The sequence below is a fragment of the Dendropsophus ebraccatus genome, chromosome 7 (genome assembly GCF_027789765.1).
Source record: "Dendropsophus ebraccatus isolate aDenEbr1 chromosome 7, aDenEbr1.pat, whole genome shotgun sequence".
NCBI lineage: Eukaryota > Metazoa > Chordata > Amphibia > Anura > Hylidae > Dendropsophus > Dendropsophus ebraccatus.
In genome coordinates this window covers 97,487,866-97,503,964 of record NC_091460.1, presented here as the reverse complement: position 1 = coordinate 97,503,964, position 16,099 = coordinate 97,487,866, and the positions used below count along the sequence as shown (strand labels likewise).

Sequence of the window (16,099 nt, the reverse complement as noted above, 5' to 3'; positions counted from 1 at the left end):
GTGAATAGCGGGAAAAAAAAACCTGTAAAAATACGCAGAGATTGCTTTTTTTAATTTTATGTATAAAAAATTTAATAAAAAGCGATCAATACATTTGATCTAGTAAAAAATGTGACTAATAACAACTAGAGATCATAACGCAAAAAATGACACCCCATACGACCCCGTAGGTGAAAAAATAAATACGCTATGGGAGTTACAATAGGACCATTTTAAATATGCCTATTTGCAAAAAAAAAAGTTTTACTGCTAATAAAAATAGTAAAACGTGAGAAAACTTAGTAAACCTGCATATTGCCGTGTTCAGACCAACCTATAGAATAAAGGAAAAATGCCAGTTTTACCGCAAAGTGGATTACATAAACATGGAAGCCCCCCAAAATTTGGTGAATCGCATTTTTTGACCCAAGTTCACCCCATAAATGATATTTTGGGGGTTCCTTCATTCATTTTATGGTAGATTGAAAGATGCCATTAGAAAGTACACCTGCTCCTGAAAAAAACAAGTCCTGATATGGCCCTGTAGGTGGAAAAATGAAAGCGTTATGGGTCTTAGAAGGAGATGAGGAAAAAACGAAAAGCAAAAGTGACAATTGTCCCTGTCCTTAAAGGGGTAGTGCGGCGCTCAGAAATTATTCACAGAATAACACACTTTGCAAAGTTATACAACTTTGTAATGTATGTTATGTCTGTGAATCGCCCCCTTCCCGTGTCCTACTACCCCCGCACGTGTACCCGGAAGTGTTGGTGCATTATACATTATCTGATCCGTGTCGAGCCCATCCGCCATCTTGTGCCAAATGTCAGCTTTGGACAGCCAGCCGAATCGATGCCGCTGTCCCTCCTCTGCCGCGTCATAACTGTGCTCAGCCACGAATGGCTGAGCACAGTTATGCTCAGCCAATCGCGGCTGAGCGGCTGATGACGCGGCCGCGTTCCGATCGGTAAGTGACAAGGGACTCTCCCTGTCACTTACACTTAAATGCCGGGGCCGAGCCACGATCGTGGCGTTTAAGGAGTTAATGACACGCTGCAGCGCGATTGCTCACTGCAGCTGGCCCCCTGCAGCTGGCCCCCACCTACTATGAAGCTTCATAGCAGGGGAAACATCCAGGACGTACAGTTACGTCCAGGGTCGTCTGGTGACAGACTTCCATGACGTAACTGTACGTCCAGGGTCGTCTAGGGGTTAAGGACTAGTATTAATAATTAGTTAGTGTGACTGAACAAGCTCATTCCATACAAGATTCCAATATAGACAGGAATAGTATAGTGATATATAGGTGTTCGTAGTTGTCAGTTATATCCGCATTCCACAACAATAGTTAAAGGGGTTATCCAGCGCTACAAAAACATGGCCACTTTTCCTACTACTGTTGTCTCCAGTTCAGGTGCAGTTTGCAATTAAAGGACAACTCCCGCGGGACCCCACAAAAAAAAAAAAAACACAGACACACACAGACACCATACTCACCATCCCTCCGGTGGCGACCGCCACTCGATTCGCCCACCGTCCGCCTCTCCGTCGCCGCCGTCCACCGCCCAGCGATGTCTCTGACTTCCGGGTCCTGGGGATGGAAAAGGCTGCCAGTGCGCTTGCGCACTGGCAGCCTTTTCATTGGCTGGAGCACATCACATGGCTTCCAGCAACCTCAGCCAATCAGGGCTGAGCAAGCTGGAAGCCATGTGATGCGCTCCAGCCAATGAAAAGGCTGCTGGTGCGCATGTGCACCAGCAGCCCTTTCCGTCCCATTCACTTTCTATGAAGACGCCGAGGAGGAAGAAGACCCGGACCACCCCCCGCCTCTGACGTCGTCGTCACCAGATGCCGCCCGGGAGAAGAGGACCGTGATGATCGTAATAGGTAATGTATACATTCTTTAACTCCCGGGGGGGGGGGAGGTCGGGGGTCCAAAAGTGGGGGAAGGGGGCCAGACCGGGTATTTAACCACATTACAAAGTTATATAACTTTGTAATGTGTGTTAAATAAGCTAAAAAAAATGTTGTGGGAGTTGTCCTTTAAGCTCCATTTACTTCAATGGAACTGAGTTTCAAAACCCCACCCAAACTGGAGACAACAGTAGGGGGAAAGTGGCCATGTTTTTGTAGCGCTGGATAACCCCTTTAAGTTCTTTTTAGGACAAGAAAAAGAGAAAAGGATTCATCTGCAATACAATGTATTACTATTATGTTATCCAGCCAAACCAGCGGCATAAAGTGACAATCTTGGGGTTGGGGACAATCTATATGCTGCTGCATACTGTGCTAAACTCTTTTGCTCACAGTACTATACTCACTACTATCCGAAACTTGAATATATATTTTTCTAACTAGTGTTATCCCTTTCTGGAAAAAAAAGCACAAAAAAAAACATTTGCTATACAGTATAATACCAGTGTTATATAGTCTAACCTTAACCTTGGTTTTTCCCTTGTTATTACATTGACATATAGGGCCACTTAATATGGTGGTTTTGTTGGTTTCCCTACTGGAGCTACCCCCTGGCTGGGCCCTTCCCGGTGGGATATCTGGCTACTCCTGTGTTTTGAGACTCTTAAATTAGGCTCTACAGGCTCATGTTTTTGCATAGATTTTAATGGAGTTTGTTACTTGAATTGAGCATTGAAAAATACTCGACTCGAGTAACCAGCTTTTTAACATTTTAGTATTGTCCATCTCTATTATTAGAATCTATGACTCCTCCACAGTATAGAACACTGCAACCTCCAGCAGGATTCTAAGTTATGCATTTCAGGGCATGTTTGGAGTTGTAGTTCACCAATAGGTGCAAAGACAGTTAGAACTAGCAGCAGGCTTTGTTCACACAACATATTTTTTATGACAAGAATAGCCATTCTTGTCATAAAGAAATGTGTTGCATTGAAGTCAATGCAAACAATGGCGGAAAAAGGAGCAGAAGAAGACCGGGAGTGTGAAGAGGTAATGTATTCACGGTAGGGAAGCACGGTTGGCGATTTTGGTGTCGGACCTTTAATCTGCCATATCAAACTGTCATTTAAAAAAAAAAAAACCTTATATAAAAAATTTTTTTAGATCGGGGCCTGGGTGTTCACACCTCCAACCAAATGGTAAAACGAGCCAGGAGAAGCTGAAAACAACAACTTAGCATGGCAATGCTGGGGTTCTGAACATCCAGATACCGACAAATCAAATCATTTTAAAAGTCTTACAGACAACACTGAGTCCCCTCGCTGCAGATCCCGGCTCTATACTTTCAATAGCACATCCCTGCTGCGATTTTGTCTGCAGCCCGCCCCATTAACCCCCCGGCCGCCGGAGATTGCTTTAACCCCCCGGCCTGCTTGCTTCGGGGTAGGAGCTGGAACCCGGTAATGTATAGCCTGGCCGCCCCCCTGCTGCCTCGATCGCCCCCTCAGCAGCACTGATCGAACCCCGCAGCCCCTGACCGCACGATATCCCCCCCCCCCCCCCCCCGGAGCACTGATCGCTCCCCTGCAGCTCCGATCGTGCGGCCGGGGGCTGCAGGGGATCGTGCGGCCGGGGGCTGGGGGATATTGTGCGGCCGGGGGCTGTGGGGTGCGATCAGTGCTGCTGAGGGGGGCGATCGAGGCAACAGGGGGGCGGCCAGGCTATACATTACCGGGTCCCCGCTCCTGCCCCGAAGCAAGCAGGAGCAGGGACCCGGTAATGTATAATCTCCGGCGGCCGGGGGGTTAATGTACATCCCTGCTGCGAGTTTCTCTGCTATTGAAAGTATAGAGCTGGGATCTGCAGCGAGTCCCGCTGCAAAAACGCACCGAGGGGACTCGCTGCAGATCCGGCAAGTGGGTTTGTACCCCAAAAATGTATTCAAATACATGTAAACAATTTCCTTATAATAAAAATTTAAATTACCCCCCCCCCCCCTCCAAATATTTTTTTACATTCTTTCAATAGATTGCTTTATTGCTTGCTGTGATGAGACTGCCGCATTCTGCTATGGTGTCATTGTTTTTCCTTTGTTGTTTCTTAATAGGTGTATTCAGAAGAACTTACCTCTTATAAAGCTCATCATCTTCTCCTCCCCATCCCCAAAACCGATTTGAAAATCCATTTACTTTTATAAACTGTTCTTTTGTAAAAGCCACTATACCACCAAATATAGTTTCATAAGGTAATCTGGGAAAAAAATAGGATTGTGTAAGTTATACTGTGTAGCTATAGAGGACATAAAGGCAGTAGTCATGGCTAGGCTTCAGCTACATAACTGGATACCAGTATAATAAATAGCTTATGATAGCTGGGTTGTCCTATTTAGCACTGAAACCCAGGAATTTAAAGTTTTGCTAAAAATAAGCAAAGGTTAGGGCACTGTTACAGTGAGCGATTAAATGCTGAACAGGCCAATATCTCCCTGTATAACATATCCAGCAATTAACCCACAGAAATTCGCCAACTAATTAGTTTGTTTGCTTCAAAAATTCACTAGCCGTCCCCATGTTATAATAGGATGTGTGGCCAAAGACTGATTGCAGCAATGTGTAATAATAACTTAAATCGAATGTACCATCAGGTACCTGGGTACCATGGGAAAGCTGGTGTCGCCGTAAATTTTTTGAACCATGGCCCGGTTCCTGCGCACATTGCCAGTCTATTACTGAGCACCGGCCTGGGCCTAGGCAAACCCCGCCCTTCTTTGGACGGCTCCATTGGACGGCTCCATTGATCCGCGTCACAGAGGGAAGGGGGTTTTGTTACACTGGAGGCGGCTAGGCCCGGATCCAGTGCTTCAGCCTGGGCCTCCATTCTTTTCATGTACAATATTTAAAGCAAATGTACCTGATGTAATGGGCAGATCACAATTTTCAATATCCATTTTATTGTTTGATGCATATATGAGATAATAAAGGCAATTTTCTTACCTTGATCCTCAGCTCAGTTTTAAGAAACTTTTTAGTTTAATAGATGTGTAAATGAAGCTATTTGGTGTAATAGGGGTGAGAATACCCTTGGCTGGCCCATTTCTTTTAATTTATATTAGTGTGGTGCTTTGCAGTGTCCAGGAACCCATGGGCCACTGATAGGTTCCTCTCTTAGTCCAGAAAAACCTGAAGGTATTTCTGTATGTTTTCCAATATTCTATTTTCAGCAATGTGTTACTACTTTTTGGCCACAAGATGTCACAACTAAGTATTGCCGTATTCTTTTCAGCACATTGAAGTCAATAGAGGTTAATGCATTAGTTATTTTATGTGATATGCAAGAGTATGATTGCCAGACATGTCCCAGTCCTTAGCCTATCACAGACTTATTCTACAAAGTAATTCTATAGAGAGAAAACAAGAAAAGGTAGCACATCCATAAACTTTTGACTGACTATCCGCTTCTCAGCACTATACACTACTAATATCAGTAGTTAGTTACAATTTGATCAAAGTGCATAAGCCCACACACTGCTTCAAGGTTCCCTCCAATGGGACATTGAGCTGCATATAAAACTCCCTGTTACTTCCTGGCATATCAGTTCAGTGGTGGATTACTAGTGGAGGAGTCTAGTCTATGCAGTTTGTTCCTGTGTGAACCTAACAAGAGTATGCTCTTCTAAAACCCTAAGAGGGGCAACTACCATTAAGGGGTCCAAAATCTGTCTATATCTGGGGTGACCGTATTCTTCAAGAATTCTCAGGAAGTTCTTCAGCTGTCCAGGACTATCCCCAGTAGTTGGCAAAGAACAAGTAAAGTAAGTACCCCACTGAACCATTGCTCGATCACCTCAGGAAATCTTGAGGGTTAGCTAAAGACTATGCCTTTTGTCATGTTTTATATTTGAATTCTATGTTTTATTTGCCTTGTCTGAACTCTGAACATTGCTCTGGTGATTGATTGATTTATCTACCATCACTGCCAAGTTCCCACCCGGCACTCCACAGTTCACCTGTTTTGCCTAGGTGATTGATTTACAGCGATATGCCTTTTATATAGTTTTTCTAATGTTTTACTATTTTTATTAAAACTTTTTTGGAAATAGGTGTGATTACAATGGCTCTTTTTTTTTACTCTTATAGCATTTCTATTTTTTCATGTACAGGGCTGTATGGGGTGTCATGATCTCTAGTTTTTATTAACCCCTTCAAGACAGAGCCCTTTAAAGCACAAAGGTTTGGGTCAAATTAATGCAATGTTCCTCCCCACCTTCTAAGAGACATAGAGCTTTTATTTTTCCACCTACTGGGGTGGTTGTGGTGTCATTTTTTGCGCCATGATCTCTAGCTTTTATTCATATCATAATTTTTTTATGATATATACTTTAATAAAATCAGCAATCCTTTTTTTCCCACATTTACGCCGTCCAGCGTGCGGGAACAATAATGTTATATTTTAATAGATCGGACAATTCCGCACGCTACGATATGTAATATTTTTATTTATTATTTATTCATTTATATTTTTATTTTTATAATGGGCAAGGGGGTCTTTTAAACTTTTATTTGGGGGGGTTATTAGGGTTTTTTTAATACTTTTATAAATTTTTTCTATAAAATTTTTTTGTACACTTTTATTTACTGTAAAAGATGGAATAAATAGATTGCATGTACTGATTTATGCTATGCCATAGCATAGCATAGATCAGTGTTATCAGCGATCTATGTATAGAGCCTGCCTGAGAGCAGGCTCAACACATAGATCGCTGATTCGACAGGACGGAGGTAAGAAGCTTACCCCCGCCTGTCGGCACATGCAATCGCTGTAAATCACCACGTTTAAGGGGTTAATGAGACGCAGCTGCGGGATCGCAGCTGCCTCTCATCACCTCCAGCCCCGCACACGCTGATGTGAACGGGATCACTCTCACTGCAGCACTCCCGCTCACATCAGTAACCCCGTAATTACAGGAACGTATATATACATTCCTACTGCACGGGGTATGTGCAGTAGGAATGTATATATACATGTTACTAACGGGAAGGGGTTAATACCATATTTGTGTAGAAGAGACATAATTGATCAATTTTTATTAATTTTATTTTAAATAAAATGTAATACAAATAACTGGCATTTTTAACAGTTTTTTGCTTACGCTGTTTACCGTGCGGGAACAATATTGATTTATTTTATTAGATGGGATGATTACGCACGCTATGGTATATTATATGTTTATTTATTTTTATGTGTTTTATTTATAAAATGGGAAAGGGGGTGATTTAAACATTTATTGGGGGAGGGGCTATGACATGTTTTTTTAAACTTTTTAAATTTTTCTTTTTATTTACACTTTTTATGTCCCCTTAGGGGACTTTAACATTTTTAAATTGGATTTCTTACACTGATCATTGCTATGTCATAGCATCGCATTGATCAGTGTAATCTGCTATGCAGACTCTATAGAGTGATCGCTGATCTGACTGCCGGGAGGAAGGTAAGAGACTTCCGGAAGTCAGATAGAATGATAGGAACCCCCGCAGTCACACTGCAGGGGATAGTGGCGGATTGCGGCGGCCCGTCATTAACAGTGAGGACCTGGCTGCACATAGCAGCCGGACCCCACATGCTTTGAAGTGAGCTCAGCTCTTGAGCTCACTTCAAAGCACCGACGGACTCCATGATATTCAAGTTCGCCATGGGTCCTTAAGTGACAGGATTCCATGAAATACTGTACCTGTACGGCATGGGTCCTTAAGGGGTTAAGAGTGATTTGAATTACAGACATGGTCCCAGAACGAATTATGCTCGTAATCCAAGGCACCACTGTATTGGTTAAAAAAAAATCAATTGGTTCCAGAAAATTGTCCAGATTTGTAAATTACCTCTAAATTCAAAAATTCAAGTCTTCCAGTGTGGTGTACCACTAGGGGTATTACTTAGGGATGGTCCGAACCTGCCGAGGTTCAGGTTCGTATGAACCTGAACTCTCGGCATCAGATTCCCGCTGTCTGCCTGCTCCGTGCAGCGGGTGGATACAGTGGGAGGATGGATACAGCGGGAGGACCGCCTGGAAAAACTGGGATACAGCCTATGGCTATGGCTGTATACCAGTTTTCCAGGCGGTCCTCCCGCTGTATCCACCCTCTCCACGAAGCGGGCAGACAGCGGGAATCATTGCCGAGAGTTCAGGTTCATACGAACCCGAACCGAACCAGGTTTGGACCATCCCTAGTATTACTGTTGCATACACCCTTCGCAAAAGTCTGTACTTTTTGTGGTCTTATTATGACGAAAGTAGTATTAAGAGTTGACCACTAGATGTCGCTGTATTATGTATGTGTATAAGGAAGCTGCACAGCTGAAGGATCGCAAAGGGTTATTGTGTTTATATGTTACCAGAATTTGTAGACCAGTAGGATTTCTGCTTTCTTCTTTTCTATCACCTCTCCTCTCTGTTCTTCTATTTCACTCTGTTAACCCAATCACAGCACACCCTACACGCTGTAAAGGAAGTTAGTCCCATGGGTGGGGGAGGAGCAAAAGTCTTCTGTTCAGGACGGTGTGGAGAAAGGTCGCAAACTAGACAGCTCTCCACAGTGGTGCTATCTGGGCTCTGGCCCTCTGCCAGGTCCCCAAGTGATCACCTACACAGCATCCACCTACACAGCATCCACAGCGCAACCTTGGGATACTTCCCCTTTCTGTGGGTGGCGGATTCTACTATCCGGGAGGGTCATTATACCACTCTGGCCACCTGTGACTACATCATCTGTGGCACTATCCCAAGGGACCCGGCAGCAACCCGGCAGGACACTGACCACAGGGGAAAAGGGTACAACCGGCCTTCCAAACTAAAAGCAGGCGTGCCATCACACCTTTGTGCCCTATCAGGCACTGGCGTCACGTGACAAACTATTAAAGGAGAAGTCCGGCCATAACTATTTTTTAATATGTTATTACTTACGGAAAGTTAGACAAATTTCTAATGTACATTAATTATGGGAAATGCACACATAGGGCTATTTCCCTTAATTTAGTAGATCAGGGAGACTTCAGATTCTCCAAAAAAAAGTGACATCACGAACCGGGGGTGTAATTACAATGGAGTGTCCAGCAGGGACGCACTATATATATATATAGAAGACAATGAGTACCATTGACTTCTATATATAGTGCGCCCCTGCTGGACACTCCATTGGAATTACAATGGATGTGTATGTAAATGTAATATACAGTGTTTTTGATTGAATACATTTATGAAATACTTTGGGGAGCAAGTGTCCTTGCTCCCCAAAGTATTCCATAAATGTAATCAATCAGTACATTTGGATATTCATCACAGTAAGCCCGCCGAACCGCCGCTGCCACCGCTCTAGACTACACTGAACTACTACTCCCATAACCTGCTCATAGCATGAGCAGGTGATGGGAGGTGTAGTAGCTTGGTTATCACTATGAGATCCCCCTCCTGCTTCTTCCGGGATCCGGCAACTTTACACTATCTGATGGCTGACTCCCCTCTCGGCCGCCGCTCTCGTGTGAACGGGGAGCGGCGGCCGGGCGGGGAGTCAGCCATCAGATAGTGTAAAGCGGGGAGCGGAGGGGGATGATGGCTGCATAGGAGCCGGAGCCGACACACTGAGCTCAGTGTGCCGGGCTCCAGTGAAGAGAGAAGACCTGGAGGGTGAGTAAAAAGCGCTGGTCAGGTCTGATGTGCTAGTGTTATTCAGTCAGAGTATGGCGGTATTGTTTAGGTCTGGTGTGGCAGTGTCATCCAGTCACAGTATGGTGGTTTTGTTCAGGTCATGTTTTAAGCAGTTAAAAACCTTGAAAAACGCGACTTAGACAATGTTTCTACATGTAGAGAAATGCATGTGGCAAACCAGGCTCCCATTTCTTCCCCAGTAGTCATGTGCTGTTACCGGGATTATTGGCCATACGCCTATTGATTACCGCATGAGGGTCTCGCATCTGCTGCATGTGATGTCGAACAGTAAATGTGAGAACGCGGCCTAAGACTGGTCACATATCAATATGATGCTCAGAAACTAGAAAATCGTGATGTTAATTGGTGAGAGAAGATCTGCAGGGGTCTGCTGGTGTAGTGCCGGGGGAAACAGCAGCTGGTAATACGGCCCTGGGTACTGTATATATGAAGGGTCTGCAGGTATAGTGCCGGGGACAGCAGCAGCTGGTAAAACGGCCCTGGGTACTGTATATATGGGGGTCTGCAGGTGTAGTGCCGGGGGCAGCAGCAGCTGGTAATACGGCTCTGGGTACTGTATAAATGGCGGTCTGCAGGTGTAGTGCTAGGGGAAGAAACTGGTAATATGGCCCTGGGTACTGTATATATGGGGGGGGGGTCTGCAGGTGTAGTGCAGGGGGCAGCAGCAGTTGGTAATACGGCGCTGGGTACTGTATATATGGAGGGTCTGCAGGTGTAGTGCCTAGAGCGGCAGCCAGTAGTGGATTATAATAGGGGCGTTTTGGGCGGCAGCCCGGGGCCCTGAGCTCCTGGGGGGCCCATGACCACACAAAAAGACTTATACTTTCAATGGTGTACTGTCTCCTGGCTACATTTCTGCCATGATTTGCAAAAAATCACTGTTTTTTTATGGCAATTTTGCACAAATCAGGACATCATGACATTATCTATCCTGTACTATGAACGCCAGGCTAGTGCTGCCATAGTTACAGTGGGGTGGGGGGGCCCAGGCTTGGTGAACAGCCCGGGGCCTATGGTAAAGTTAATCCGCCCCTGGCGGCAGCAGCTGGTAATACGGCCCTGGGTACTGTATATATGGGGGGTCTGCAGGTGTAGTGCCGGGGGCAGCAGCTGGTAATACGGCCCTGGGTACTGTAGATATGCATACCTCCCAAGTGTCCCTCTTTTGGAGGGACAGTCCCTACTTTTGACCCATGTCCCTCTTTGCCCCTTACATGTCCCTGTTTTTGACCTAGGAATTCCATTTGCATTAATAAACTTTCTATGTTGCTCTAGAAAGTGTCTGGTTTCTTAGTGTGTAATAGACCTTGCATATTAGTCTATCATGTGGTGCAAGTTGGATCCTAAAAATTGTTATACACACATCTGTAGGTGTTATAGATCCGTTTTGGGGCCATGATCTGTGCCACAAAAAAATTATTAAGCTATTGTGCATCCATGTCACCCTTTATCAGTGGGTCCCTGCAAATGCGGCCAGTTACTGAAACACATTCGTAATCCTGCCCGTTGCTGCAGGTCTGCAGGTACAGATAGAGTAACTGATGTGTGAATAGGATCTGCTGCAGATTTGCAGATATCAATGTAACTAAATGGATGCATCAACCTGCAGCAGATCCTGGATGTGTACTTGCATCCTTGAATTCAAAAGTATAGAAATGTCTATAAAATTTTCCTAGACTAAACCACAGGTGTCCCTCTTTGGCCGTCCAAAAAGTTGGGAGGTATGTATATGGGAGGTCTGCAGGTGTAGTGCCTAGGGGAGCAGCTGGTAATACGGCCCTGGGTACTGTATATATAGGGGTCTGCAGGTGCAGTGCCTTGGGCGACAGCAGCGGGTAATACATCCATGAGTACTGGATATATGGAGGGTCTGCAGGTGTAGTGCCGGGGGCAGCAACTGGTAATGCGGCCCTGGGTACTGCTTGTATATGGACGGTGTATGTCCCCAAATGGTTGGTAACCTGGTTTGTTGCGGGTCCCTTGGGCTCTTGTCCTGGCAACCTCAAGTGGTAACTGACTCACCCGGCATGTTGGTACTGCTACCCACAGAGAAGGGGCAAAATAACCCAAGGTGTGCGGTGGTGTGTGTATGGGTGCAGGTGCAGACAGAGGAAGCAGAGTCCAGAACGCCCTCTGTAGACAGAAATAATCTTGACAAAGACTTGAGTGCTGACTTAGTGCTTGGAAGTAGGTGCTTGGAAAGAGAAGAAGCTGGAGTAGAAGTAGTAGTAGTGCTTTGTAGAGGTAGAGAGAAAAGGAGAGGAGTTTGCCAGAGGAGCCCTTGCCAAGTGTAGATTCTGTACTCTGTCGGAACTGTAGTGTAGATAGATAAGTAGTGAAGTAATCCTCATACTCATGTTTAGACCTGTGTCTAACCGCCTTCTGCCCTGCAGTTGTGAGCTACTCATCCTGCTAGGGTAGTACGATTCCCAGTCCTCAGTTATCTGAGTGTAGCAAGGTGCCCCAATTTTTCCCAGTCAACCTGCACTGTGCTTTAATATACGTAGACCTTTTAAGTAACAGTAGCTTTGTCCTACTGGGGTTAGCTCCTCTTTCTTCAGGAGTCTGCCCTGCACTCTTTAGAAAGGTTTCTGGTGTGGGCTACGGTATTCGTGTGTGGCTGCTTTCCCCTAAGGTAGTTTAACACCGCATAGTAGAAATAGTGGCTTGTTTAGGAGAACTCTCTAACTGAGCCGGTCTCTCACACATCCGTCCTCACTGACCTCCAACAACTAACTCCCTCACACTTCCTTCCACACGGAGCTAACTCCTCCTACTGGGCTGTGTGCGTGTAAGAGAGGACAGACAGAATAGGACAGAAAAGAGAGAGCACCTACTAGTGGTCAACACATGACACATGGTACAAAAACACTTAACCCATTACCTTCCTCTGCTGTGCATGAGAAATACATATAACGAACAGTGACACCCAGTGGGGAAACTAAAACAAGTGCATGTACACAACACCCGTGGTGGGACACCACATGTGTAATAAATATGTATAGATAGATAGTACTTAACCACAGTTGTCAACCCCTTGTAGGTAAACTCCCCTAGTAATTAGCGCCCAACTAGTGTATCATATCACTCAATGTTATAGGCATCCCACTGTAGGTAATCCCCCTGTACTCACCTGGCTTGAGCTCTGCAGTAGTTCTTTCAGGCGATGTCAGTTGTCCAGTGATGTTACTCGTGCGTTGGAGGACTGAGGAAGGTGGGGAGTGGCCTCTTGTGGCATAGTGCTGCCTGCGGCCACAAGGCTGTTTGGCCTGGGTGGGAAGCCAATGGCTCCTTACTTTGTCATCCCAGAGCTGCATTTAACTGCAAGTGCTTGTCAGATTACTGCAGCACTGACGCTAAAAGTATGACAATGGAAGGAATGGTATTGGTAAAAACTAAGGAGATTGTGGCGCCCAAAACATTATGCAGTACATTTGTACAGACAATTGTGTTAGCAGTTTAAGACTTTTCTATAGATAAAGATGTAATATAAAACAAACTTACTCAAAATTGAACTTGTCTAAAGAATTAGCCATATGTTTAGGATTGTTGGAACATCTGTACAAATTCCTGTCATCCATGGGAATAATATCAACGTCGCTGAAGATGAAGCAATTGTAATCATCATCTTTTATTGCCTCTGAATACCCAACATTCATCAGCTTCGCTCTGTTGAAAGTCGTATTTTCAATCTGTGAAACCAAAAATACATACTGTATATAATTTTATTTATGCTATTTAAACCTAGGTCTTATGTAATATATTTTACAGCATTCACCATATGATACACAATATAAAACAAGAAGATCACGTCAAAGTAGATGTATTATTTTATCAAATGGGCCATTCACAAAAGGGAACTATTAATAATAATGTGTACAGTAAATCTGTTACCCAGTTGGGAATTTGGAAGGCACAAATATAAAGTACAAGGAGTATGGGAAGGTGCTAATATTGATCAATAAACCAGGTACTTATTGTTTAATCAGAAGTATTAAAGCGTGTAGGTCTTTGCTGTATCAGAGGCTATTCTAGGTTATTGTGTGTTCTGTACTCTTAAATACGTATAAAATGTACATATGGTGTGTTTTTCTTAAGCAAAGGAAATGGTGGTGGTGGTGGTAGTGGAGGGGTTAAAATAATTTTGACTATGTAACATCTAACAAAGCTCAAGTAAGGTGGCATGCACACAGTCCATGAAATATGGTCTGGAAGCTGACTGTATCCCACAGACTGCACTTGAACTCTTATGGAACTCTCAGTGTCATGATTCATTATGATGCTAAAAAATCCTGAGTTCAAAGCAGACATCTGACAAGTCGCCGGCCAAGCATTAAAAAGTGCTTAGCTTCATTACTACTGTAAATTTACTCATCTCTACTATATATGTTCTTACTGCCAATGACCCAAGTGTGTGATTAGCCCAGCATACATTAATGTGCCAGGAGTGGGGCATAATGATAGGCAGAAGCAATCACGCTGCTATGCGCAGGCCGCCAATAACCCCTTAAATGCAGCAATCTATAGAGAGTGCATTGTTTAAGAGTGTCAGTGACAGGAAAATTCTGTACCTGTCAGTGACTGATGGGAACCCTCCCAGCGTGACTGCAGGGATCCCGATCATTTTCCTTGACAGAGGGAGGAAAAATACTTGCCTTTATCCTGTCAGATCAGCGATCTTCTCAAAATGTCTGCTAGGGGGACTTAAAACATTTTTAAAAATATTACAAATCCCTTTCCCCAATAAAAGTTTATGTCACCCCCTTTCCATTTTGCAATAAAAATATGCAAAAAAAAACAAACAAAACATATTTAGTATCCTACCATGCAGAATTGTCTGATCTAATAAAAACAATATTGTTCCCACATGGTGAACAACGTAAACGAAAAAAGGAAAAAAAAAACAGTATGGGAGAATCTACACTATCCCCTTTGTTTGGTATAGAACAGGCCCATAGGGTGCCATCTAAGGCTCCTCCCCAGGGCGCTCCACCGCGCACTCTTATAGCTAAAGTGCTGTGCTCTGGGGATAGAGATCTTATCCTTAGGAAACTGAGAGCGCAGGGCAGTTTGGAGTACAATGGCAATAAGGTGGCGGTTTACCCTGACTTCTCAAGGTCCACACAGATACAGAGAGCCAGTTTTTCAGCTGTTAAGAAACGGCTGCATCAAGCAGAAATAAAATTTTCTTTGCTCTTCCCGGCTAAATTGAGAATTGTGTATAACAATACACTATTGTTCTTTTCTACTCCCCAGTTGGCAGCGGATTGGTTAGATAAGGAATCATTATGATAAAGGGGAGATGTAATTATATTCCAAAAGTAGTTTTTGAGCTCTCTGGGGGCGGTTGGGGGTTGCGGGTGGGTGGGGGGGCGGGGGCAATGGAGGTTGCTAGTTTAGGGATTTCTGCTGGTTGGCAGAGATTGGTTGGTGGGGATTGGTCCATGGGGGGGGTGGAGGGTGGTGCGTGGTTGGGGGGAGGAGGGTTGTGGGGTGGGGGGTGGGGGGAGGGTTGGGGGAGGGTTGGGAGGGGTCCCCACTCAGAGGGGTTCTTTTTTCTTTTTTTTTTTTTTTTTTCTCTTCTTCTCTTCCTCTTCCTTTCTCTTGCTGGCCCACTCATGTTTTCTCTCTCTTACACCTATCCTGTCTGTGGTTAAGCGTAGTTACGGATAGATGGTTAGGGTGATTACCTGGAATGTGTGTGGCCTGGGGGAGCGTCTCAAGAGGTGCAGTATATTTGATAGGGTCAATGCGTATTTGCCGGCCATTGTCTGCCTTCTTGAGACGCACCTCACGGCTCCCACATCTAATATAATAGCTAAGAGGTGGACCTCATTAGTATTCCACTCCTTTGGGTCGTCATACTCTGCGGGGGTAACTGTATTGGTTCATAAGAAGGTGGATATGGTTGTTAAGAAATCGCGAGTGGATAGCAGGGGGAGATATGTATTTTTGTGGGTCCTGTTGGAGGGAGTCTCCACCATTTTGGCATTTGTATATATCCCGCCACCTTTTTCCACTGAGGTATTGGTGGAATTAGTGAATTTTGTGAAAGATAAAGAGTACCAGAATATCTTTATATCAGGGGACTATAACTGTGTTATGGAACCCCGGGATAGGAGGTCATCAGCCATGAGAGGAGGGCCAATTAGCTCCCCGTTGAAGAATTTTACTGAAGTAGGGGGCTGGGTAGACGCGTGGAGAATTCTACACCCAAGTACTAATGTCTTTTCCTGTTTTAGCACATCTTATAACTCAGCGTCTAGGATAGATCTCCTGCTGTGCAACCAGTGTGGGCTCAGGGAATTAAGTAAGGTTTACTATGCGCCTAAATCGGTCTCGGATCATGCGATGCTGATTTGGGAAACCTTGGGTGTGCGAAGTAATCAGAGGTCACCTAAGCGGTTTAGACTGAACCCACAGTGGTTGCGCTTACTGGACAATGATGAGCGCATAGGTAAAGAGATTAACTTATTCCTGGAGATGAA

At 44.6% G+C, this 16,099-nt stretch overlaps 1 protein-coding gene across 3 annotated transcripts in view; it reads right to left on the bottom strand.

Moving 5' to 3' along the window:
* Positions 1-16,099, bottom strand: part of LOC138796915 (beta-1,4-galactosyltransferase 1-like) — a 160,100-nt gene that overhangs the window by 24,644 nt on the left and 119,357 nt on the right. For all 3 annotated transcript variants that reach the window (XM_069976654.1, XM_069976656.1, XM_069976655.1), the window contains exons 4-5: positions 13,116-13,303; positions 4,019-4,141 (exon numbers count right to left, since the gene is read on the bottom strand). In XM_069976654.1, the coding sequence (XP_069832755.1) occupies positions 4,019-4,141; positions 13,116-13,303 (311 nt within the window). The remainder of the gene's footprint in view (positions 1-4,018; positions 4,142-13,115; positions 13,304-16,099) is intronic.